The 27399-nt window shown below is 45.1% G+C and overlaps 1 protein-coding gene across 2 annotated transcripts in view; it reads right to left on the bottom strand.

Moving 5' to 3' along the window:
• Positions 1-20651, bottom strand: part of LOC129696580 (activin receptor type-1-like) — a 37414-nt gene extending 16763 nt beyond the window's left edge. The window contains exons 1-5 of one of the 2 annotated variants that reach the window (XM_055634624.1): positions 20453-20651; positions 13937-14063; positions 12506-12585; positions 8991-9245; positions 338-549 (exon numbers count right to left, since the gene is read on the bottom strand). In XM_055634624.1, the coding sequence (XP_055490599.1) occupies positions 338-549; positions 8991-9245; positions 12506-12572 (534 nt within the window). In that variant the 5' untranslated portion in view covers positions 12573-12585; positions 13937-14063; positions 20453-20651. The remainder of the gene's footprint in view (positions 1-337; positions 550-8990; positions 9246-12505; positions 12586-13936; positions 14064-20452) is intronic. The other variant, XM_055634623.1, reaches the window with a different exon arrangement.
• Positions 20652-27399: the final 6748 nt, after the last annotated feature.

Below are 27399 nucleotides of genomic sequence, written 5' to 3'. Positions count from 1 at the left end.
TAATTAAACTACAAACTGAAATTTCTCTGCAGCAGGGGTGTCCTATTGAGCTGCAATGCAAATTTGATCAATGTGAACAGAATTAAACCAATATTATTTTACCAAAAGTATAATTAATCTTTTTTATAGTCTTTGAAATTTATGGTCACATTTGATACATCACCTCCACTTAACCACTTAAGCATTCATGTGTTCACAGTGAAGACATGCCCACATTTTTTTTTAAAGAAATACACACCATGTAATCAAGACCATCCAAATCCAACATTTGCAATAGGTACTCATATTTGCACAACAATGACTTTAGAGAATAATAAAAATTGTAAAAATTAGTTACCGCAAGTGTACTATCTCCCACATTGGAAGCTATAAGGCCATCAATTGCTCCATTTTCGGCATCACGAGCATGTAACCTTTGCATCCTATTCTGGTGAATTTTGCGACAAATCAGGACAGCAACGAGTGACAACACTATCAGCACTATGACCGTACTAACAACAACAATTATTAACATCTCCACACTGTACTCGATTGGCTCTCCTTTTGGTGCTGAAACAAAAAAAAGTAAATCCAGCTCATTCGCATAGTTTACAGGTGGCTTGCTTGCTTACAAATAACACATGCATACCATGTTGTTTTCAGTGCAGTTTTTGTTTTATCTGTATATTAAGAGCAGCTTCCTACAATAGTTATGTCAAAGGAAAAAAATAACTTCAATGCAGGAAAACAAAGAACAAGGATGAGGAAACAGGATCTGGACAAGGGAATTACATTGGTTGCTTGTCACCATATATACACATATATTAAACCAACTCGCAAATCAATGTGGTTTACATGCTTTTTCATATGAATTACCTGCTTTCATTTGAATTTCCTGCAAGTAAGCATTGCTTAAGCCACATAACACCGTTTAGTTTTTAGTTTATTATTGTTTTGTGTACAGAGGTATAGTGAAAAGCTTTTTTGTTACGTGCTATCCATTCAGCGCGAAAATACTATACGTGATTACAAACAAATCACCCACAGTGTACAGATACAGGATAAGGGAATAACGTTTGGTGCAAGATAGTGTCCAGTAAAGTCCAATAAAAGATACTCCAAGGGTCTCCAATGAAGTAGATGGATGGTCAGGACTACTCTCTAGTAAGTCAAGTCAAGTTTATTTGTCACATACACATACGAGATGTGCAGTGAAATGAAAGTGGCAATGCTCGCGGACGTTTGTGCAAAAGACAAACAACAAAACAACCAAACAAATTATAAACACAGTCATAACACACATATTCTTTTACATAATAAATAATGGAAGGAAAAACGTTCAGTATAGTTAGTCCCTGGTGAGATAGGCGTTTACAGTCTGAATTGCCTCTGGGAAGAAACTCCTTCTCAACCTCTCCGTTCTCACCGCATGGCAACGGAGGCGTGTGTCTGACCGTAGCAGCTGGAACAGTCCGTTGCAGGGGTGGAAGGGGTCTCCCATGATTTTATTTGCTCTGGAGTTGCACCTCCTGTTGTATAGTTCCTGCAGGGGGGGGCGAGTGAAGTTCCCATAGTGCGTTCGGCCGAACGCACTACTCTCTGCAGAGCCTTCTTGTCCTTGGCAGAGCAATTCCCAAACCAGATGGTAATGTCCCCGGACAAGATGCTTTCCACCGCCGCTGCGTAGAAGCACTGGAGGATCCTCGGAGACACTCTGAATTTCCTCAATTGCCTGAGGTGGTAAAGGCGCTGCCTTGCCTTAGTACAGTGTTTCTCAACCTTTTTGGCACCAGTACGCCATACGTGAACAAAACACTGTATGTGGTATGTACCTTTGTTAGGTTCCTAAACATGGGCTCAACAAATTGATATGTTATTTGTGTCCCCTTCATGACCCCTGGCAAAGCTCCAAACGACCCCCATAGTGGTCATGACCCCCAGGTTAAGAACCACTGCTCTAGTAGGTGATAGGATGGGTCAGTTGCCTGATAACAGCTGGAAAGAATCTGTCCCTGAATCTGGAGGTGGGCATTTTTAACTTCTGTGCCACAAATGGGAGAAGGGTGAAGATGGAGGTGAGACTCGTCCTGGACTCTGCTGGTGGCCTTGCCGAAGCAGCATGGTACTTTAAGCTTGCAGTAACAAGCATAAGCGCATAGTTAATAAAAGGACATTTATTTCTCCTGCCAAGAAAAATAACTTAACTCTCTAGCCGTTAACTACCTTTTCTCCATTGTCATAATGGTTTTTTATAATGTAATATTCTAGATTTCATAGGAATGCAATCATCGTGCTACTGCTGAACTACCTGCAAGCCATTTTCTTTGTGAATTCTGCAAGGGTGAATTTCCATTCCTTGCGAACTGCCATATGCACGTGCACTGTTCCAGTTAGCCCTACTATTACCAATTTCTCTAAAACTAATGTAGGTTGAATGGATGAATTATTGAATGAATGGGTATTCAATGGTCAGCATGGACATTGTGACTGGAGGGCCTGTTTTTTGTGCTTTATGGGCTAGAGACCTGCGCGGGAAGGTAGATGCTCCCGCCCCCACATGTCTCGGGCAGATGGGGCTCGTCAACCTGGGAAGGCAGTCCATCTAGGAGATGGAAAATTCTGATTTAAAACCTCCACTGCCTTGTGGCCATATGCAGTCATGGAAAAGGCTCCTGGAGTAAACCTCAAGAAAATCCGGAGTTGGAGCCCCTAAGGCAGTTTGTCGTTGTCCACAACCTCGCTCTGGCAGCTCCTGCGACGGCGCTGGTGCCAAACTGTAACGGCCCTGCTGTTCCTTTGGATCGATCAGCGATGTGGAGAGGGGGGACGTGCTGCATGGGCAACTGCCTGTCCTCCATATGACATCGCCCAGGCTTGCATCCGACCAGGATGCATCACCCATGGTCAGTCATGACCAAGAGGTGCCTACTACAGGTGCACAACCTTTTATCCGAAGATCCAAATAACGAAAACCTCTGAATAGCGGACATTTTTTCAGTCCTTGAAGAAAGGTCCTTGAAGACGTTCACCGAGGGCGGCCCGCAGAGGTGACAGCGGAACCTCCGGTCGGTCCTCGAAGAAAGGCGAACTAAATCCCCATTCATAAAAGAGAAGGTGAGGGTATATTGCGCGGGAGGGTTAATAATTGACAATTTGCTGCTGCCTGCCCGCTGAGTTAAAAAGTTCCCACGGTAGACTCACAATACACAGTGTATCGTGAGTCTTGCGTGGGAACTTTTTAACTCAGCGGGCAGGCAGCAGCAAATTGTCGCTCCCTTCAGTTTCACCCCACCTACACCCCTCTGCTTCCCGGCCATGTGTGTGATCCCTTCCCTCCCCTCGCCAGCTCCCCGCGCATTGCACTGGTGCGGGGGCTTTGCACTGTCTTCACGTTGGAGTCAGTGCCAGTCACCGGAGACGTCAGGACCAACGGGACACCGACCCCCAGGCCCACTGCAAGCACGGAGAACCCAGAGACCCACAGCCAGCAGCAGCCCAGCCCCGTTCCAATTCCAGAGGAACACGCTCTCCGCTGTCCCCGTAGGGACAGAAGCTGATGGCTCGGGCTGTGGCCTCTCCGGCCACCCCCCTGTACAGGAGCTGAGACTGGGAACTGTGGGGTTGTTTGCAGTTGCAGAGGGAGGGGGTAAGGGCGGTACAGTTCCCAGTCTCAGCTCCATTCCAGGGGGGTGACCGGAGACGTCAGGACCAACGGGACACCGACTGCAAGCACGGAGATCCCATAGACTCACAGCCAGCAACAACTCTAGCCCAGCCCCGCTCCAACTCCAGAGGAACCCGGGTTGCGGATGAGGGGGCGCAGCTCGGGCTGTGGGCGAACTGCCACTTGTCGCCGTAGCGGCCCATCGGGGAGCGGATTCCTCTGGAGTTGGAGGGACAGGGAGACACAGCGGCTTTTGAGAATGGTGGGCAATCACTTCCAAAGTTCTGCCCACACAGTCAGTACACCTCTCCTACACTTGTCTCCCGCACTAAGATCATCTCGCAGAGAATGATCCCAGCCTAACCCTCCCTATTCTCTCCTATTCTGCAAGAAAAAACTACATTGAAGACTCAAACTCGCGATCGAGTAACTGCCAGGATCGAGGCGCAAACTCGCGACCTTGCGGATACGAGCCGAGCACTCTACCACTGAGCCAGCCGTTAAAATCTACGCTAAAAATCTTCCATTCCGAAAGCCGAAAAATTCTGAATTACGAAAAGTGTCTGGTCCCAAGGCTTTCGGATAAAAGGTTGTGCACCTGTACTACTGATTCCTTACGCTTTGCCCCTTTCTTCAGCTTATTCATATAGACAGGAAATAATTAAGGGCCAAGGACATCTCTATTTTTAGAGGTACAAAGTGTTTTATTGTTATATGTCCCAAAACTGAACAATGAAATTCTTACTTACAGCAGAACAACAGATACGTAAACATAGTACTCGTAGAGTCAATATATAAAAAAACAAACAATATAGGGCAAAGAAAAAACAAGACAAGCCACTAGTGCAATCAAGGCAGTTTGTAGGTTGGTGTTTAGTTAGAGTTTGTCGTGTTCAATAGCCCGAGGCTTGTTGGGAAGAAGTTGCTCCTGAACCTGGATGTTACCGTTTTCAGGCTCTTGTACCTTCTTCGCGATGGCAGAAGTGAAATGAGAGTGTGACCAGGGTGGTGTGGTTACGTCATAATGCTAGCTGCCTTTCTGAAACCGCGCCTCCTGTAGATACCATCGATGGTGGGAAGGTCAGCATCCGTGATGGACCGGGCAGTGTTCACCACTTTTTGCAAGTTTCTGGGCGTTTGAATTGTCAAACCAGGCCGTGATGCAAGCAGCCAATAAGCTCTCTACTGTACGTCTGTAGAAGTTCAAGAGAGTATTCGTCGACATAACAAATCTCAATCTTCTAAGGGAGTAGAGGCGTTGATGGGCTTTCTTTATGGATCCAGCACAGATCTTCTGAGATATTCATTCCCAGGAATCTGATTTTTTGACTCTCTCCTGTCGATGAAGACAGGTTTGCGAATCTTCAACCTTCCTCTTCTAAAGTCAGCAATCAATTCCCTGATTTTACTGATGAGAGCGAGGTTGGTGTTCTGACATCATACAGTATTGTCAACCATAATTCATTCAACAACGGTGGTGTCATCGGATAATTTAAAGAACAGTTGGAACAGCGTCCATCAACACGGTGATGGGTATAGAGTGAGTAGAGCAGAGGGGCGAGCACACAACCTTGAGTTGCTGTTATGCTGATAGTTTGAATTGGCAGCAATACTAGCAATGTGTTCTATGAATGAGGAAGTTGATCAAGTTCCATGGGTAAGTTAAAGATACTGAGTTTGTAGTACAGTTCACACTATTTACAGTGGACACATGTTCAAAATTGACATTTTCTTGTCTAATCTAATAATCCAGACCAACATGTTAATAACCAAGTTTTGCCAGCTTGTTGCTGGCACCAGGTCAACTGAATTTCACTTCTCTCCACTCACAATCTTGCAGCCCATTAATACCAAGGCAGCACATGTAGAATCCATCTAATTTTTAATATATCCATGACAATCCTTGCTGTTTGAACATAATGCTTTGTTTTCCCTGAAAACTGATTATCCTTCAGATGCCTGAAGAAGGGTCTCGACCCGAAACGTCACAAATTCCTTCGCTCCGTAGATGCTGCCTCACCCGCTGAGTTTCTCCAGTATTTTTGTCTACCTTCTATCCTTCAGATGTTGATACTTAACTCAATGAACTGTTTAAACGTTAATGTAGGAAGGAACTGCTGATGCTGGTTTAAAAGCTAATACATTGTGCACGAGGAGTTTATAACATGTATCGCCTTTTAAAAAAAGACACCAGGTTTGACTGTGTCTTCCATTCCCATAATTGCAAAGTTGAGCTCGCAGAAACTTTTCTTTCCAAACCAATTGCAGTGTTTTAGATTTCATTAGCAACAATTTTGAAATATTAATTCTTAGTACATGTTGATAAGAATAAGTGTGTTTGATGCAGGATTCTCAATTCTCTTTTATTTTTAAATGATTAAAAAACTGTCTTCCCTTTCAGTTAGTTTCCTTATTCAACAAAGGTGGTCAAAATGCTGCCAGAAATAAAAAGCAAACTAGTCGTCAGACAATTTAAAAAAACTAGTCAATCCCAATGAAAGTTAAAGACGGCGTAACCTCACAACAAAAAAAAGGGGGCATTGGCTTCAAATAATGCTGAAACTTTCCAGTGGAAGCGAATAACATTTAAGATTCTGGTTACACTTACGCTCAGCTCACTGCCTTGGTTTACACGATCACGCGGTTTTCAAACATTTTAACTCCCCTTCCCATTCTGACTTTTCTGTCCTGGGCCTCCTCCATTGTCAGAATGAGGCCACATACAAATTGGAGGACCAGTACCTCATATTTGGCTTGGGCAGCTTAGAACCCAACAATATAAACATTGATTTCTCTAATTTTAAGTGACTCCTGCACTAACCCCCCCCCCGCCCCGCCACCCTTATCTTTCAGTCTGAAGGAAGGGTCCGACCCAAAACATCACTATTCCTTTTGTCCAGAGATCCAGCCTGACCCACTGAGATTCCAGTGTTTTGTGTCTAACTTCAGTATAAACCAGCAGATGCAGTTTCTTCCGTAACAATAAGCTACCAGTTCTGTGGAAAGGTCATCGTTCTAAACCCTTTTTTCTTTCTTCACAATTACCATCTAACTTGTTTACTTCCAACTGTTCCCACAAACCAAAAAATATGAAGGAAGACATAAAATGTTGGAGTAACTCAGCGGGACAGGCAGCATCTCTGGAGAGAAGGTATGGGTGACGTTTTGGGTCGAGACCCTTCTTCAGACTGATGTCAGGGGAGTGGGCGGGACAAAGATAGAATATAGTCGGAGACAGTAAGATTGGTGGGAGAACTGGGAAGGGGGAAGGGAAAGAGAGGGAAAGCAAGGGCTATTTGAAGTTAGAGAAGTCAATGTTCATACCACTGGGGTCTAAACTACCCAAGCAAAATATGAGGTGCTGTTCTCCAATTTGCACTGGGCCTCACTCTGACAATGGAGGAGGCCCAGGACAAAAAGGTCAAATTGGGAATGGGAGGGAGAGTTGAAGTACTATGCAACCGGGAGATCAGGTAAGTTAAGACTGACTGAGCGGAGGTGTTCAGCGAAATGATCGCCAAGCCTACGCTTAGTCTCGCCGATGTAGAGAAGTTGACACGTGGAACATACTGTAAATGAGGTTGGAGGAGGTGCAAGTGAACCTCTGCCTCACCTGGAAAGACTGTTCGGATCCATGGATGGAATCGAGTGGGGAGGTAAAGGGACAGGTGTTGCATCTCCTGCAGTTGCAGGGAAAAGTGCCTGGGGAGGGGGTGGTTTGAGTGGGAAGGTACGAGTTGACCAGAGAGTTTCGGAGGGAACGGTCTCTGCGGAAAGCAGAAAGGGGTGGAGATGGGAAGATGTGGCCAGTAGTGGGATCACGTTGGAGGTGGCAAAAATGTTGGAGGATTATATGCTGTATACGACGGCTGATGGGGTGGAGGGTGAGGAGAAGGGGGACTCTGTCCTTGTTACGAATGGGTGCAGGGGGAGCAAGAGCGGAGCTGCAGATATCGAGGAGACCCTAGTGAGAGCCTCATCTATAATGGAAGAGGGGAACCTCCGTTTTCCTCAAAGAATGAGGACATCTCCAATGCCCTGATATGGAAAACCTCATCCTGGGTGCAGATGCAGCATAGACGGAGAATTGGGAGCAGGGGATAGAGTCTTTACAGGAAGCAGCGTGGGAAGAAGTTTAGTCTAGATAATATCATACTATGTGGGTCCATTTGTATCTAAACCACCTCTTATAAACCTTAGAGGTACATAGTCCTAGTCAGGATAGCAGTGGGTCTATATGACCAGTAGTTGCTCATGTTCCCTTCCCTAAAATTAAGATTGGCCAACTTCGTAAAAGTTGAAGTGGTTTCAAGGCTGGACCAAGATGGGAGCAATACTGAAGAATATATTTTCTTTATTCACATATGAGAGCAATTGTTCCATATATGTAAAAAAAACAAATTGGGAAGAAATTATAAACCTTAAAATACGTGCTTTCTTGACTCTTTTGCAATTTAAGTCAAAGGCAAACTGTGTCACATGATTGCTTATAAATTAGTTTTTAATGAACGTTAAAAAAATAACGTGCAGGCACTATGACTCACCTGACATTTTATGCTGCAAAGAAATCTTCCAATGGTAACTTTCATTTATTGCCATATTAATGTAGGAAAATGAACCAACTGCTAAGTAAGGACAATGAGCTTGCACTTGAGTACAATATGGAAGTTGTATTCTGTCTGATGGGTGATGCATACAAAATAAGCTGTCCTGGGAAAGCAAGATAATTCTGTCTGCTCTGACCACTTGGTTGATGCATGATATCCTGATTTTCAAAACAGGCCTTAGTTGGTATTTCTTACTTCTTTGGTTACAAATCTGCTACCATTTTGCCATATTTTCAAGTATGTTAAAATTTCATGGAAATTGAAAGGAAATGGTTTGAGACTTATCACTCATTTAATATTGCAGATGTTCTGTGAGAAACAACTCGGTGTGGGCGAGTTGGGCCGAAGGGACCGTTTCCACACTGGATCACTCTATGTCTATGACATTTGCCCTGATAAAAAGATCAGATACGAGGCAATTGCAGGAAACATATCTAAAGATCTAAAGAAGTCGTACTACAAAAAACAAATTCTGAACTTCGGAATGCAAAATATATTAGTTTCATATCAAAGAAGCAATTACAGCGAATAAAGCAAGTTTACTTTAAATTATTTAAAATGTATGGCACAGAGTAACTGGCAAGGCTAACATTAGAAAGAGAGTGCAAGAGCTATACCAGGTTTCTCCAGCTTGGTAAGTTAACCATTAATCTAGTTTTTGTCTGGAATAAGGGCATGCAGTCAGGAAAACAGTGACATTTACACTTCTTGTAAAGGAAAAACAAAATCAAAGTTCTTACCCTGAGAAAGAAGTGGCATTGCAGTAATATTCCTATTGCACAGGTCCCCATTGCAACAATGCACCACCTGATTTTCAGAAGGCGAGGTCTTGCACATCATTCCACTTTGATCTTCACCATTGAAGCAACCTTTCCTGTATACAGGAACCTCTCCATTTTGTATAACTGAAGCAAAACATGCTTGGCCATAGCATACAGGCCTTCCACATGAATTCCCCTCACAGACACATTGAAACCGACTTGGATTGTCTTTATCTGCACAAAAAAATAAAATTTATGTAACATCTAAATGATCAGAAACAACTTTGAAACTCAATATTAAAATCTTAACCAAATTTTACATTAAGATAAAAGCATATCTCATTTGTACTTACTGTAGTTGGCAATCTTCCAAACTTGGGTTTTTATACCCCTTCGTGCCAATGCAAACCAAGCTAAACAAAATAATTCCAACAGAAAACAAATACAACTGACCTAATTTGTGGGATGAATCAACTTTATACAAAAACCTGCAATATTTTGAGAAACACAAGCAGATAGCTTGCATAGTTACAGATCATGTACAAGTGATTTTTATATGATATACTTAGAACGTTTTTTTGCTTAAAATAAGGTGAAAAACTTTTGTCTTCTCAATAAACTCTGCAAAAGCGCAATAGCGCAGAGGTTCACAGCACCAGGGACATGAGTTCAATCCTGACTCCAGGTTTGTACGTTCTCCTTTTCTTCGGGTGCCTCCCACATCCCAAAGATGTGAGGCTTGCAATTGGCTTCTGTAAATTGTCCCTGGTTTGTATGATGCAAAAGTGAAATAACATAGAACTGGTGTACACTGGACCATGGATTTGGTGGGTCAAACGGCCTGTTTCCACATTGTATCTCTAAACTAAACTTAACCAATTATATTTTTGTTAGTTCTGCCACAGCCATCAAATGGATCAGAGCCCAAGTATCATTGATTGTCAATATCAGATTAGGGCCTCAGTAGAATTTGCATTTTGCTATACTTTAATAACAGTCAAATTTCAAAAATACAAAACCAGATCATACATTGGGTAGAATGGCACCAGCAACTGTGTGGTCAGAGGTTTAAATCCTACCAAGTTGTAAAAATGAATACAATATTTTTAATTAGATGTAGAACAGCAGAAAATGTTGGCTATAAATATGTCTATATAGTTGCAAAATAGGGTCCACATTTATTGTGGAAGACAACACAGATTGCTGAAGTACTCAGAGGGTCAGGTAGCATCTAAGGTGAATATGGATAGGTGATGCTTCAGGTCAGGCCCCTTCTTCAGACTCCACATTTATTGCCCTTAAGAGGAAAGACCCATCATGATATTTAATCTGCTCAGTTTCATAATACATGGTTGACTGTACCCCCTTCAGGCAATGGAAGATTGGATAATATTATCAATAATTTCTTCCCACAGTACTAAATAACGCAAACACATCCAAGCTGCTTTACTCTTCTCTCATTCCGATACTTTTTGTTGCCGTTTTTCTTACAGCACCATCTAACACATACACTTCATGAGCAACAAATAAAATATACCATAAAGTGCATTATTGAAAATAAAATTAAGAACTGTGAGGACACAGGGCATATTAAATTCAAAGAAATCAGTAACTAAAAATAGAGCTAAATATTTGATGAAGATAGTCAGCAATACGCATAAAGGCTATTCTTGCAGCCCACCATGCCCCTGCCAATCATCAAATATCCATTTAGAAACATAGAAACATAGAAATTAGGTGCAGGAGTAGGCCATTCGGCCCTTCGAGCCTGCACCGCCATTTAATATGATCATGGCTGATCATCCAACTCAGTATCCCGTACCTGCCTTCTCTCCATACCCTCTGATCCCCTTGGCCACAAGGGCCACATCTAACACCCTCTTAAATATAGCCAATGAACTGGCCTCAACTACCCTCTGTGGCAGAGAGTTCCAGAGATTCACCACTCTCTGTGTGAAAAAAGTTCTCCTCATCTCGGTTTTAAAGGATTTCCCCCTTATCCTTAAGCTGTGACCCCCTTGTCCTGGACTTCCCCAACATCGGGAACAATCTTCCTGCATCTAGCCTGTCCAACCCCTTAAGAATTTTGTAAATTTCTATAAGATCCCCTCTCAATCTCCTAAACTCTAGAGAGTACTAAACCAAGTCTATCCAGTCTTTCTTCATAAGACAGTCCTGACATCCCAGGAATCAGTCTGGTGAACCTTCTCTGCACTCCCTCTATGGCAATAATGTCCTTCCTCAGATTTGGAGACCAAAACTGCACGCAATACTCCAGGTGTGGTCTCACCAAGACCCTATACAACTGCAGTAGAACCTCCCTGCTCCTATACTCAAATCCTCTTGCTATGAAAGCCAACATGCCATTCGCTTTCTTTACTGCCTGCTGCACCTGCATGCCTACCTTCAATGACTGGTGTACCATGACACCCAGGTCTCGCTGCATCTCCCCCTTTCCCAATCGGCCACCGTTTAGATAATAATCTGCTTTCCCGTTTTTGCCACCAAAATGGATAACCTCACATTTATCCACATTAAACTGCATCTGCCAAACATTTGCCCACTCACCCAGCCTATCCAAGTCACCTTGCAGTCTCCTAGCATCCTCCTCACACCTAACACTGCCCCCCAGCTTAGTGTCATCCGCAAACTTGGAGATATTGCCTTCAATTCCCTCATCCAGATCATTAATATATATTGTAAATAGCTGGGGTCCCAGTACTGAGCCTTGCGGTACCCCACTAGTCACTGCCTGCCATTGTGAAAAGGACCCGTTTACTCCTACTCTTTGCTTCCTGTTTGCCAGCCAGTTCTCTATCCACATCAATACTGAACCCCCAATGCCATGTGCTTTAAGTTTGTATACTAATCTCTTATGTGGGACCTTGTCGAAAGCCTTCTGGAAGTCCAGATACACCACATCCACTGGTTCTCCCCTATCCACGCTACTAGTTACATCCTCGAAAAATTCTATAAGATTCGTCAGACATGATTTACCTTTCGTAAATCCATGCTGACTTTGTCCAATGATTTCACCACTTTCTAAATGTGCTGCTATCCCATCTTTAATAACTGACTCTAGCAGTTTCCCCACTACCGATGTTAGGCTAACTGGTCTGTAATTCCCCGTTTTCTCTCTCCCTCCCTTCTTAAAAAGTGGGGTTACGTTTGCTACCCGCCAATCCTCTGGAACTACTCCAGAATCTAAAGAGTTTTGAAAGATTATTACTAATGCATCCACTATTTCTGGAGCTACTTCCTTAAGTACTCTGGGATGCAGCCTATCTGGCCCTGGGGATTTATATCAATATTAGTGCGCTATTAGTTAACATGTGCCCAGGATACTATGTTTATCTGTAGTGTAAAATAAATTAAAAATAATTTAATAATTAATACCAATAATAATGTTAACACTGCTTACACACTTAACACATTCACAAATTCACAACTGGAAGCTTAAGTTATTCAGTTAAGTTTCCGGGTATTCAACTTGCCTTCAGCTCCACATCGAAAGGCTTTTGGGGCCAGAAGTAGCAGAACAAGAATACTACATTGGGCCATCAGGAAAAGATTACTGCAAAACAAGAAGAGTTGTTATTTCTTATTCTTGCCATGCTTCTATCTTAGTACAACATTTCCGTTCCACTGTCTTTAGTCTCCTACCAGCTATGACCCATTCATCATTTGCTGTGTTGCTTTGGTGCCACATTTCCAAATGTTGCTGATGGCACACAGGGATCTACAGTTGTCTATCTAGTTTACCCAATTTAAAACAAGCTCAGCATTTCCTTCCCATCTGTCCAGACACTTCATAGCTAAATAAGCTGATCAGACAAACACAATTACTTGTTAACAAATAAGCAACCTAGAAATTAGATCCATTATCACCAAGTCTTTAATGCACAAACAGCATGTAAAAATAAGTAACCCATCATAGATTCTGATCACCATCATCATCATCATCTAAGAGAGTTTGGTAAACTGGAGTGGAGACTTCCATGCACTATTTATTTTGTTGCAACTGAAGTGGTCCTGATATCAGTTGCACATCAAATGACTGGTCGGGCACTGCCTTACTACCATTTACTTTAAATTCACGATCTTACCTACAACTATCATTGATATCATTGAACTGTTCACAGTATGATTGAGTGCACTTTGTATTATTCTAATATTTTTACATCTAGTTAAAAGGAAACTTTATTGAGATCTGGAGACTTGACTGGGCAGTTTCAGTATTGACATGCTCCTCAACCACCTTCCCATGTGACAAGAGTATGCTTAAGCTAACAGGGAGAGTTCAGTTTGAGCTTTCGGCAGCTAAGATACTCGTACCACAGGTGTCTCAATGCTTACATCGCTGGCAACTTTCCATTAGAACATGCATTATTGTTGCAATAATTAGCTGCACAGGGTGAGCTAGAGACCCCCTGTGTCCTTCCGTGTTCAGGGACACCACATCCTACCTGGATCCAAGCTGAATGCATTTCCAATTCAGCTTTTCTAATGCTCTGACAGAGACACATGAGGTGTTGTGGGAATACTTTCCAGACTGCTTTCTTCGTGGGGTCAATGACTTCATCTCCTTGCCACAGATCTTTGCAAGCAGCAGCAAATTTCTGCCATGTCTCACAATTAGCTACACCACTACATTTGAGGTCACTGCATCCAAGGAATATATGCAGAGTCTGGGTACTGCATTACTGGCATCCTATGAGTGCAGGCATAATTTTGTGTACAACCACAATGCTACTTCTACATTTTTAGCCAATTGCACTGATTTTTTTGAGGGGATCATTGGGCATTAACATCACATGCAGCAAATTTAATTTCCAATCAACCACTCTGTGTATTTTGCAGTAAGTTCTGAACTTCTATCAATGAAAATGTCAAGCTTTTTTGAGGAAGTAACCTTGGATACATACTTGAGAAGGAAGAACTTCCAGAGCTAATCACAAAAGGTGCTAAGATCCAGCCCAGGGAGGTTGGGTCAAATGGCCTCCTTCTGCAGTGTACGATTCCAGAGATGGTGACATTTGATTTCTATTGTAGCTTAAGGTCCAAAAAAAAAAGTGGAATTAGTCAAATCCTTTCTGTTATTCAAGAGCATAAATGGTATACAAAAATACAGAAATTTCCTGAAAAACACTGCTATAACTTAATAGTAACCATTTATCTACATTTTTAGCTTCCACTTTAAAAACTGTTTTTTTAAAGACTGTCAAGGTCTCAATGAGCAATTGACTGGAAACAGTGAAGGGCTTGTAAGGAATTAATCAGGAGGGCCTGGCCAACAAATTGTTCATATTCTAATTTCGATATTAACTTTTGATCAAAAGACAACTGTACTCAAACAAGTCCTTAAGTGCAGCATCAGTAGACATTCTAATAGACAGACTTGGAGCCTCATCTTCCTGCTACAAATCAGTTTACAAATATCCCAAAACATGGTTTAAACAAATAACCTCCTTCATAATCCTGATTCTTTTCACTTGATCTCATTCTTTCAGTAGTTAGACACAAAATGCTGGAGTGGCTGTGCATCTGACATTTCAGGTCGAAACCCTTCTTCTGACAGAGTCAGGGGGAGAAAGAAACTAGAGATATGGAAGGGCACAAAGAGGATGCAAGGTTCAAAGGACAGATCAAAGCAGACGATGCTCAAGGAAATGTACAATACTTTATTGTGGGCTGATGGGAAGGCATAGAAACAGTAAAATTATTCAGGACAGTGAAACTAGGGCCGGGGTGGGTAGAGAGAGAAAAAGCAAGAGTTACTTAAAGTTAGAGAAATCAGTATTCATACCGCTAGGTTGTAAGCTACCCAAGCAAAATATGAGGTGCCGTTCCTCCAATTTGCATTTGCCTCACTCTGATAGTGGAAGAGGTCCAGGACAGAAATATCAGTATGGGAATGGGAGGGGGAAGTTAAAGTGTTTAGCAACCCAGGTGGACTGAGCGGAGGTGTTCAACGAAACGATCGCCCAGTCTGCGCTTGGTCTCGCCAATATATAGGAGTCCATGCCTAGAACAGGATATACAGTAGATGAGGTTGGAGGAGGTGGAAGTGAACCTCTGCCAAAGCTGAAAGGACTGTCAAGTCAAGAGAGTTTATTTACTTGTGTCCCAGATAGGACAATGACATTCTTCCTTGCTGCAGCACAACAGAATATTGTAGCCACTGGGCAGTGTTTACAACTTTTTGCAGCCTTTTCCGATCCTGTACACTCAGGTTGCCGAACCAAGCCACGAAGCAACCGGTCAGCATGCTCTCTATTGTGCACCAGTAGAAGTTCGAGAGAGTCCTCCTTGACATACCGACTCTCCGTAATCTTCTCAGGAAGTAGAGGTGTTTTCTTTATAAATGCATCAGTTTTCTGGGACCAGGAGAGATCTTCGGAAATATGCACACCCAGGAATTTTAAGTTCCTAACCCTTTCCACCATCGACCCGTTGAAATAAACGGGGCTGTGAGTCCCCATCCAACCCCTTCCGAAGTGCACAATCAGTTCCTTCGTTTTGCTGGTGTTGAGAGCCAGGTTATTGTGCTGGCACCATTTGGTCAATCGGTCTATCTCACTTCTATATTCTGACTCGTCCCCATCAGTGAAATGTCATGGTGTCGTCAGCGAACTCGATGATGGAGATCGCAGTATGTCAGGCTACGCAGTCATGATTATAGAATGAGTATAGCAGGGGGCTGAGCAGGCAGCCTTGAGGTGCTCCCGTGCTGATTGTTATCGAGGATGACATATTTCCACCAATACGGACAGACCGTGGTCTGTGAATGAGGAAGCCGAGGATCCAATTACAGAGCGATGCGCAGAGACCCAGATCTGAGAGCTTGGTAACCAGCTTGGAGGGGGATGATGGTTATCAGCCTGGCATATGAGTTTTAGTAGCCCAAATGGCCCAGATCGGAGTGGAAGGCCAGTGAGAACGCATCCACCGTTGATCTGTTGTGGCGGTAAGCGAACTGCAGTGGGTCCAGGTTTTTATTGAGGTATGAGTTGATTTGCACCATGATCAGCCTCTCAAAGCATTTCATCACCACAGACGTTAGTGCCACTGGTCGATAGTCATTGAGGCACGTCACCTTTGCACTTCTTGGGCACTGGTGTTAATGATGTCCTTTTAAAGCAGGTGGGAACCTCAGAAGTGAAAATTTCTGTAAAAACTCCAGCCAGTTGGTCCGCACAGGTTTTTAAAACACGCCTGGGTATACCATCAGGTCCAGGCGCTTTCTGAGGGTTCACCCCTCTGAAGGATCTTCTAACGTCGGCCTCTGGGACTGTGACCGAAATACCATCACGGCTCGGGAAGTCACAGCAGAATTCTCCATATCAAAGCGTGCATAAAACGCATTGAGCTCGTCAGGGAGTGATGCTTTGCTGACATTTGAGCTGCCGCCTGTCAGGTTCCTTGGACGGAGTCAAGGGAGGAACTATTGGGATGTGTGAAATCATTTTATCAGGACGCATCACAGCTTGGTTTGGGAACAGCTCCATCCAAGACAGAAAGAAATTGCAGCGAATTGTGGACGTAGCCCAGACAATCACGTAAACTAACCTCCCTTCCATTGACTCCATTTAAACCTCACGCTGCCTCGGCATAATCAAGGACAGGTCGCACCCAGGCCACTCCCTCATCTCCCCTCGGGCAAAAGGTATAGAAGTGAGAAAATTCACAACTCCAGATTCAGGGACAGTTCCTTCCTAGCTGTTATCAGGCAACTGAACCATCCTACCGCAACTGAAGAGCAGACCTGAACTACTATTTACCTCATTGGAGACCCCCGGACTATCTTTGATTAGACTTTACTGGCTTTATCTTGCACTAAACATTACTCCATTATCATGTATCTGTACACTGTGAATGGCTTGATTGTAATCATGTTTTGTCTTTCCGCTGACTGGTTAGCACACAACAAAAGCTTTTCACTGTACCCCAGTACACGTGACAATAAACTGAACTGAACTCCTGTGGTTGTAGGGAAAAGTACCTGGGGAAGGGTGGTTTGGGTGGGAAGGGATGAGTTAATCAGGGAGATCATGGCATGATAGATGACAGAATATACATCAGACAGTGGACGCATAATTATTTTAATTAATACAAACTGACTAACCTTCTTGGAATGCCAAAACCAGGCACTTGCCTTGCACTAACAGAAACCAGTCATAGTCTGGTGTGTCTGCTGCCATTGTGCTTGTTCAGCCACGTTGCTGCCATTTTCATACTCAATGGTCTTTGTGCAGTTTTGCCCAAATTGCACAAATTATCATCAGCCATGATCACATTGAACGGCGGTGCTGTCTCGAAGGGCCGAACAGCCTACTCCTGCACCTATTGTCTATTGCCCAATTCATTAAAAAGAAACACTGAAAAGCCATTAAAATGTCTTTCCCGCTCAGTAAACCCTCACAATAACGAACCACGGGGTGGACGGGGACGGATGGTGTCTGTTATTGCCGATTGTCTGCTATAGCCAGGTGTGGGGGGTAAATATTCATGTTTTAACTCGGGGTGCGAAGCAATGTGTTGGGTGGGAGGGATTTAAACCAGGGGGAATTCACAGACCTGGAAGCCACATAACCCCCAGTGCTCCAGGGTAGGCCCCGGTACATATGCAGCTTGCTCTGTCCACTACCGCAAGCATGCCACTTGGCGGCACCTCACCAGAAAACCCGGGAGGGGAGGGAAAGAGCAGTGAGAGCCTCGTGCCATTACCAGGCGACTGAGGCACGTTGCCAAGGAAGGTGGTTCTGGATCCAACACCCCGGGACCTCGCTATGTGGCAGCCGCTGCACGCCCAATGTAACGATCAAATGTGTTTTAATGCCCGCTCTCTCCCCGGCACTGCCTTTCCTCTGCCCCATTCTGCACTGCGCGCCGCCCACCAAAACAAACGGACACCTCAGTCCATTATGACCAAAATCCATTGTATAAACGTTATATATTGATGGATATCAATACACTGGATTCAAGACAATGTGCCATTACAAGTAAGCAAACAAACAATATGCAAGCTCCTGAAGTGAATGATTTAACCCACTGATGATCCTACAATGTACTGGAAGAACTCCATTCCATTCTCCCAATTCCTGTCTCCATATTTGTTTCACTTTAAGGCGTCTTTAACAATTTAACATACTGCATTCACAATACATAGCTTCCTCTACATTGTAGACCCGTGTTCTAAATGTAGATAGATGCTCTAAAAAAGGGGTGACCTGTGACAATGAGCATTATGTTGCCTGCCACTTTAATTCTCCGTTGAACACTGATCCACTTGCCTCTCCACTGTTCCAAGAACAAATTCAAGCTTGAGGAACAACACCTCATTTTCTTCATAAATGTTACAGCCTTCAAAACTCAATATTTTATTTCTGCAACTTTGGATTATTCTCTTTCTGTCAGATTTCTGCTGCAGATCATCCATCACTATATTGGCTCAGTTGGCCTTTGTCCATTGGTACAACATATCCTCCTGGACAAATCCCTCCATTCAGCTATAAGCCACCACCCATCATCAACCTCTAACTATCCTCAGTCACCATTTTGCCAGACAACCCATTCCCACAGCATCACTGGGTCCTGATCCTATCACAAATAACCAATCCACCACAGCCTTCTCCAAAGCTTAAAATATTGTTGTTTAACCTCATTCCCAGTACTGACAAAGAGTTTTCAACCTTAAACATGAATTCTGCACCTTTTACCACAGATACTGCTTGACCTTTTGAGTGCTTTCAGTGCTTTTTATTTCCAATATCCAGCAATCCAATCCTGACAGCAAGCATTTCAGCCGTCAGACGAGGCCTAATGGTAATAGAAAAGTAAGGCTGCCCTAGTCTGGAGGATAATTTGGACCATGAAGGTTAGAATGGTTAATAAATGCCGAGCAACCTCAGACCTGCACCAGTCTTAGTGCATGGTTCCCATAGCGCACAGTAGAAAATCTGTAAGTAATGTCACACAAAGTACCACATGATATCACTGCTTTAATGACCTCGAATAAGTGCTGAAATGCTAGAAATAGTGCCAGCCTGCAGTCTTCTGCTCCAATGTGTAAGAAGGAACAGCAGATGCTGATTTAAACCAGACACACATAAAAAGCTAGATTAACTCAGTGGGTCAGACAGCATCTCTGGAGAAAAGGAATAGGTGATGTGTCAGGTCGAGACCCAGGTCTTCAGACTCAAGAAGGGTCTCGACCCTAAACATCACCTATTTTCCTTTTCTCCAGCTGAGGTACTCCGACTTTTTGTGCCTATCTTCTGCTCAAAACTGATTCTTCTTGCCCAGACATCTGGGCACCCCATCTAGGCTGCACTGCTCTTGTCTTTCAGAAGCTATGTTGAATCAAGGCCCTATAATTGACATCCTTCTTCAGATTTTGTCCTAATTATATTGCCCTTATTCACATTTCTCTGTTCAGGTAATAATATATTTATTTTTTTAATGCTAAACCAGATTCTGCTTCTGTTCAGATTGCTTTAAAAAAAAAGGATTGCTTTCAATCCTTCGACATATAATTTATCTCCCTTACTACTCGATTTTATTAAAAGCACATAACATACACAATCCTACAAAAACAAATCTAAAATACTGTGGATGTTGAAAATCTGGAATGCCAGAAACACCAAGTCAGGCAACATCTGCGGAGGAACACAGTCACGCTTTACCCTCAGGGCACAAGAGATTGCAGATGCTGAAAACTTGAGCAAAAATAATTGTTGGGAGTTACGCAGATCAGGCAGCATCTGTAGTGGGAATGGACAGGTGACATTCTCTCTATTCCTCCCCTCATCCCATCTCTCTCCTTTCATCCTGTTGCTCTCCCTCCCTTCCCAATCTCCCCATCCCAGTTTTTTCCTATTCACCATTATCCCCCTATCTCTCCCTCACAGCCTCTCTTCCCCCTCACACAGCCTCTCTTCTCTCCAGTCTCCACCACTCCCCGTCCCTTTCCCTCTCCCCAGTTTCAACTCAACTCCCTCTCCCCAATCTCGCCTGTCTCTCCCTGCCCGCCTGTGTACCTTCCTCCGCTCCCGTCTCTCTCCATCACCTGCCTTCTTTCCCTTCTCCCACCCTCTCCCCATCTCTCTCCTTTACACTCCAGACTCAATGCTCTCCCCCTCTCCCATCTCCACTTTTCTTCTCTCCCCCCCGCCTCTCCACGTCCCTCTCATCTCTCCCCTTCCACCCCCTCCATCATCTTTCCCACTGACCCCCCAGTCTGAACCCCCTCTCCTTCTCATTCCCTCTCCCTGCCCCCAGTCTCCCACCCCCTCTACACGTCTCTTTCCCCAGACTCCCCCTCCCTCCGGTCCTTCCTTCCTTCCCTTTCCTTCCCCACCATCTTGCTCCCCCCCCCCCCCAGTCTCTCTCCCCGCCCGCCCGCCCCCATCGCCCACATGAACGTCTCCGTCCTCCGTTACCAGACGGTGCGTTTCATTCGGCTTTGCGCCAACCTTGCGGCGGCGGTGCCCGTGTCGGTGGTGCCCGTGTCGGCGGTGTCCGTGTCCGTGTCGGGGCTGTGCTCGGCGGCGGGGCCCAGCGCCCGGGATCCGCCGCTCAATCCTTTCTCTCCGGATCAGCCCAAACTTTAGCCCTGCACCGAACCGACGAGCGTCACCGCGCACGCTGCGTCACTCCGTCGCCGCGCCGACCGTGCCGACGAGCGTCACCGCGCAGGGCACGCACGCTGCGTCACTCCGCAGCTTGGCCGATGGTCGTGCGGCACAGGCTTCCCGCCCTGCGCCTGCGCACCAGCCACCGCTCCGACACGTGTGGCGAGAGGTCAAGAGTGGGGGAGGGGAGGGAAACGGTGCAAAAGCATCACGGATGGAGAAGGAGAAAATAATATAGACACAAAAAGCTGGAGTAACTCACTGGGTCAGACAGCATTTCTGCAGAAAAGGAATAGGTGATGTAGACATAGACATAGAAAATAGGCGCGTGCAGGAGGAGGCCATTCGGCCATTCGGCCCTTCGAGCCAGCACCGCCATTCATTGTGATCATGGCTGATCGTCCCCAGTCAATAGCCCGTGCCTGCCTTCTCCCCATTTCCCTTGATTCCACTAGCCCCAAGAGCTCGGCGGCGGTAGGCGGCGCGACTCTGGTCAGCAGCGGCCTCTGCAGCCTGTCCGTGTTTTATTATTTTTTGTCTGTGTTTTTATGTAGTTTTTTGTTATTTTATGTTGGGGTGTGTGTGTGGGGGGATGGGGGTGGGGTGGGAGGGGGGGGGGGAACTTTTGAATCTCTCCCTGCGCTGGAGACCCGACCTTTTCTCGTCGGGTTTCCGTTGTCGTTGGGGCCGCAACGAGGAGCGGCCTCCAACAGGAAGAAGCCGGGGACTCTGGTGCCGACTCACCGTTGCCGTCGCGGAGCTGGCCGAGACCGGAGCGGGTGGAGCGGTGGAGGAGCGTTGCCGCTGCCGCTGCTGCTGCCGCTGATGCGAAGGCTGCTACTGCGGGTCTGCGGACGGCGGCACCGGGAGCCCGCGGATCCCTGGAGGGAGACCGCTTTTCGGGGCTCCTGCAACGGCGAATTCTCCCGCCCGTGTTGCGGGGTTGAAGAGCTCCTGGAGCGGGGCCTAGCACCACTGCCCCGCGCGGCTGGAATGGCCGCGGGACTTTGCGAGCGCACACCGGGGGCTCCAACACCAAGACCCGGTGTGCGACCTCGCACCACCCGGCGTGGCTTCAATGGCCGCGGGACAATCGCCATCGCCAGCCGGGGGCTTTGACTTTGACTCTGACATCGGGGGGGGGGGGGGGGGGGGGGAGAGTGCAGTGGAGAGATAAGTTTTTTTGGCCTTCCATCACAGCTATGTGATGGATGTTTATGTAAAATGTAATTATGTTGTGTCTGGGGTCTATTTGTGTGTAATGTATGGCTGCAGAAACGGCATTTCGTTTGGACCTCCAGGGGTCCAAATGACAATTAAATTGACTCTTGACTCCATCTAGCTCTCTCTTAAATCCATCCAGTGATTTGGCCTCCACTGCCCTCTGTGGCAGGGAATTCCACAAATTCACAACTCGGATGTCTTGGATCGAGACCCTTCTTCAGCCTGAGAGTCAGGGGAAAGGGAAACGAGAGATAATCGACAGTGATGTAGAGAGATATAGAATAAATGAACAAAAGATATGCAAAAAAACCCCCAACAATAATAAAGGAAACAAATCATCATTAGCTTTGAGCTAGGTGAGAACGAGTTACAGATAATGAGACTCAACAAGAGGACTTTGAAGCTGGTGCAACTGGTACAACTGGTACAACGTGGGTGGGGGAGGGATAGAGAGGGGATGCAAGGGTTGCTTGAAGATGGAGGTCAATATTCATACCACTGGGCTGTAAGCTTCCCAAGCAAAATATGTGGTGCTGTTCCTCCTATTTGCGCTGGGCCTCACTCTGACAATGGAGGAGGCCCAGGACAGAAAGGTCAGTATGGGAATGGGAGGAAGAGTTAAAATGTTTGACAACCAGGATATCATGCAGGTTTAGGCAGACTGGGAGGTGTTCAGCGAAATGATCAGCAAGCCTCTCCACAATGCGCACAGTGCGAAGGAATAGTCCACTAGGGGCGCCGTATTGAAGGTAGCCTCTGCCTACAACCTGTTTTTCCATCTTTTTAAAAAAAATTTAGTTTTAAAAGTATGTTTCTTTAGTTTCTCTAGCTTTTCTATGGAGGGGGTAGGGTAAGGGGGAAACAGTTTCCAAGTCACTTCCTGGCGAGGACGTGACTATTCTCCGAGTAGCGTTCTCGCCCCCCTCCTCGCGGCATACCACCTGGATTGGTGCGACCTTTCCTGCCGGGCACCGGACCAAAGCCTCAGCGGCAGCGGCGCAGGGCTGGATACATCACGGAGCGGGCGATGCCTTACCTGGATCGCCATTTGAGGCACCGGAGTTGGGCCTGCTGCTTCAACATCTGAGCTGTGGTTTGAAGAGCTTCCAGCGCAGCTGGCGCTAATTTTAACATTCCATTCCTGGGGCCCTTTGGCCAGTGCCGCCAGCGTTGAATCTCCACCCAGCGCGGACTGTGGACTTCGGAAGCCGAGGACTCCGGTGGGAGGTGGCCGGTTCGGATGTCCAAGCCGCTGAGGATGTCCTCCAGTCCCAACGTTGGGATTCCATCACCCCGACGTGCGGGACTGAACATCGGGCCACCCGTAGTGGCGATAGCGGGGGTTCGGGAGCTCCCCGACCACAGGAGGACAACAGAGGAAGATGACTGAATTTTTGGAGCCTTCCCTCACAGTGGGAAACTTTGATCCCGTTGTGTGGGGATGTCTGTGTCAAAAAACTATCGTGTTCTGTGCTCTTTATTATTCGAATGACTACCACACATTTCACTACCGATTGGTACATTTGACAAATAAATGTATCTTGTAATCTTTCCTGTGCTTGGTCTTGCCGCGTAAAACTCAGTCACGTAACTGTGATTACATGTTAGGTAGACACAAAATGCTGTAGTAACTCAGCGGGACAGGCAGCATCTCTGGAGTGAAGGAATGGGTGACGTTTCGGTCAAGACCCTTCTTCAGACTGGATAAGTGATCTCCATACAAATATTTAATTTCACACCAATGAAGAACCCCAGATACAGAAATCACCTTGAAAATACAGGGAATCCAAATGTGACGAAATATGAAGTCGCACCTGGAGTATTGCGTACAGTTTTGGTCTCCAAATCTGAGGAAGGACATTATTGCCATATAGGGAGTGCAGAGACGGTTCACCAGACTGATTCCTGGGATGTCAGGACTGTCTTATGAAGAAAGACTGGATAGACTTGGTTTATACTCTCTAGAATTTAGAAGATTGAGAGGGGATCTTATAGAAACTTACAAAATTCTTAAGGGGTTGGACAGGCTAGATGCAGGAAGATTGTTCCCGATGTTGGGGAAGTCCAGGACAAGGGGTCACAGCTTAAGGATAAAGGGGAAATCCTTTTAAAACCGAGATGAGAAGAACTTTTTTCACGCAGAGAGTGGTGAATCTCTGGAACTCTCTGCCACAGAGGGTAGTTGAGGCCAGTTCATTGGCTATATTTAAGAGGGAGTTAGATGTGGCCCTTGTGGCTAAGGGGATCAGGAGGTATGGAGAGAAGGCAGGTACGGGATACTGAGTTGGATGATCAGCCATGATCATATTGAATGGCGGTGCAGGCTCGAAGGGCCGAATGGCCTACTCCTGCACCTAATTTCTATGTCTATGTTTCTATGAAAGTATTGAATATTATTAACAAGTAATTTCAAGCCAGACATGGATGCAAAGCATAACGCTTCCACAATTTGCTTCCAAACTCATCAATCAGGTGCTAATATACTAAATTAACGAAGAGCTCAGTTTCAGCATAAAATTAAAGCTGACCCTGAGTACCTGAGAATTAATTTCCATGCCCAGGATCATGACCATCTCAAACTTAGGGTACATTTTGAGCAATTTGTGCATACTTAGTCAGACTTACACAACCTCGCTCAATTGTGTTATCAGAGTATGTATAAACTTTGACACACATTCGGGTCCCATTGCAAACATATCTAGTTACTTGATTGAGGCTCTGAGTTTAATGGCTCTCTCCTGCAAAAAGAGATGGGCCAACATCACATGTGGCCAGTGAGGTAAGCCTTACTGGCTGTAATGAAAGTGAGATCTGTGTCTCACATGAAATGATTTGTTGATATTTATGGTACACTTCAGGAGCTTTTTTCATCTTGTCATGCTTATGTGCCCTGGCTTTCAAGACATTTTCCAAATCTGGAACTTGTCATTGGGATTATAAATGCAGGATTCTAAGCAATGATCATATCCTGTAATCAAATAAATAGGAATACAGGGCCACTTGTTTGCAGCTGAGTAGCATATATTTCTGGGGAATAGCATTTCACTGATGGAATAAAGAGACAAAATGGTGTAAGTATTCAGCAGGTCAGAGAACATCTGGGTGATGATCAAGCCAGATATGGAAAAATACAAGTGTACAAATGAGGAGCAGGAGTAAGCTCCTTCAACATGCTCACCTTTTAGCATGATTTTGTCTACTCTGATCGTGATCTCAACTCGCAATCCACTCTTTCTGCAGTAACCTTCCACCATTTTGCTTGTCAAGTGTCGATCTACTCATTCCCTCAAAATATTCAAAGACTGCTTTTCACAATGAACTGAGGAAGAGAATTCTGAAGAATCAGGATCCAAAAGGAAAATCAAAATTGCCTTTAAGGACAACCTGTTTAAGAAGGAACTGTAGATGTTGCAAAATCGAAGGTAGACAAAAATGCTGGAGAAATTCAGCGGGTGAGGCAGCATCTATGGAGCAAAGGAAATAGGCAACGTTTCAGGTCGAAACCCTTCTTCAGACTGGTGTGGGTGGGGTGGGGGGATTGGTGGCGGGAGGAAGAAAGGTAGAGATGGAATCAGAGGGCTGAGGGAGAGCTGAGAGTTGAAAGTAAGGACTATCTGAAATTAGAGAAGTCAATGTTCATACCGCTAGGGTGCAAACTGCCCAAGCGAAATATGAGGTGCTGCTCCTCCAATTTCCGGTGGTCCTCACTCTGGCCATGGAGCAGGCCCAGGACAGAAAGGTCGGTTTCAGAATGGGAGGGGGAGTTGAAGTGCTGAGCCACCGGGAGATCTGGTTGGTTATTGCAAACCGAGCGGAGGTGTTTAGCAACTTGATTGACATTGCCGTTAGGGGTATGGATAAGCTTTATGTGGAAGTGAATGTGGAAAAATCTAACACTAACTGCCCGTTATCAGAGATGTCCTCATTCTTCAGGGAACTTCAGATGTCCTCATTCTTCTACCATAGATGAGGCTCTGACCAGGGTCTCTTCTATACCCCGTGACTCTTCTCTCACTTGGTCTCACCGATGTAGAGCTGCTGACATCAAGAGCAGCGGATGCAATAGATGAGGTTGGAGGAGGTGCAGGTGAACCTCTGCGGCACATGGAAAGACTGCTTGGGTTCTTGAATGGAGTCGGGGGGGTAAAGAGACAAGTGTGGCATTTTTTGCGGTTGCAAGGGTAAGTGCCCGGAGAGGGGGTGGTTCGGGTGGGAAGGGACGAATTGACCAGGGTGTTACGGAGGGAGCGATCTCTGCGGAAATCAGACAGGGGAGGAGGTGGGAAGATGTGGCAAGTGGTGGGATCACGTTGGAGGTGGCGAAAATGTAAGAGGATTATTTGTTGTATGTGACGGCTGATAGGATGGAAGGTGAGGACAAGGGGGACTCTGCCCTTGTTACGAGTGGGGGAATGGGGGAGTGAGAGCAGAGTCACGGGGTATAGAGGAGACCCTGGTGAGAGCCTCATCTATGGTAGAAGAATGAGGACATCTGAAGTTCCCTGAAGGATGAGGACATCTCCGATAACTGGGGCAGTTAGTGTTAGATTTTTCCGCATTCACTTCCACATAAAGCTTATCGATACCCCTAAAGGCAATGTCAATCAAGTTGCCATCCAAACTCCAACACACCGGTCTCAGTAAGTGCAAGGAGGTGGATGCAGGTTGATGCCTCCAACTGTCCAAGGTGCAAGAGTATGTGCTCAGATGCACTGAAGCACAGTGCAGCCAATGCAGAGGCTTGTGGAGAAGAACTACTGTCACAGTCTTGAGGGGCTGACCCTGTGATCAGCTGCTCAAAAGCTTCACAGATGTATTGGTTAACTTGAATACATGAGCCACATTGCCATATTGTACAGTGGCTTGCAAAAGTATTCATACCCCTTGAACTTTTCCACGTTATGTCACGTTACAACCACAAACGTAAATGTATTTTATTGGGATTTTATGTGATAGACCCAAAGTGGTGCATAATTGCGAAGTGTCGAATTTGATCAGGTCGAATGGCCTTATTTATTTTCGGTGATGGAAAAGATGCAGCTAGGGGAGAAATTTTGCACATGGATAAAACTGCTATACACAAATCCTACGGCCAGAATACTTACCAACCAAAGACTGTCATCTAAATTCAGTCTATCTAGAGGGTGTAGACAAGGATGCCCGTTATCTCCATTACTATTTGCACTTGCAATTGAGCCACTTGCAGAAAGAATTAGGGGGCATCCGGAAATATATGGGTATAACAGTAAAGACACAGTGAATAAAATTTCTCTATATGCAGATGACGTATTAATTTACATCACAAAACCAGAAATTAGTATCCCAAACCTATTAAAACTAATAAACCAATTCGGTGCACTTTCAGGATACAGAATAAATTGGAATAAAAGTGAAATTATGCCAATAAGGGAACATAATAAACAGATAATACAACAATTCCCATTTAAAGTAGTAAATGAAAAATTTAAATATCTAGGTATCTATGTAACTAAGATATATACATCATTATTTAAAGCAAATTTCCCCCCATT

The sequence above is a fragment of the Leucoraja erinacea genome, chromosome 4, assembly GCF_028641065.1.
Source record: "Leucoraja erinacea ecotype New England chromosome 4, Leri_hhj_1, whole genome shotgun sequence".
NCBI lineage: Eukaryota > Metazoa > Chordata > Chondrichthyes > Rajiformes > Rajidae > Leucoraja > Leucoraja erinaceus.
This window is presented reverse-complemented; position numbering and strand designations above follow the sequence as displayed.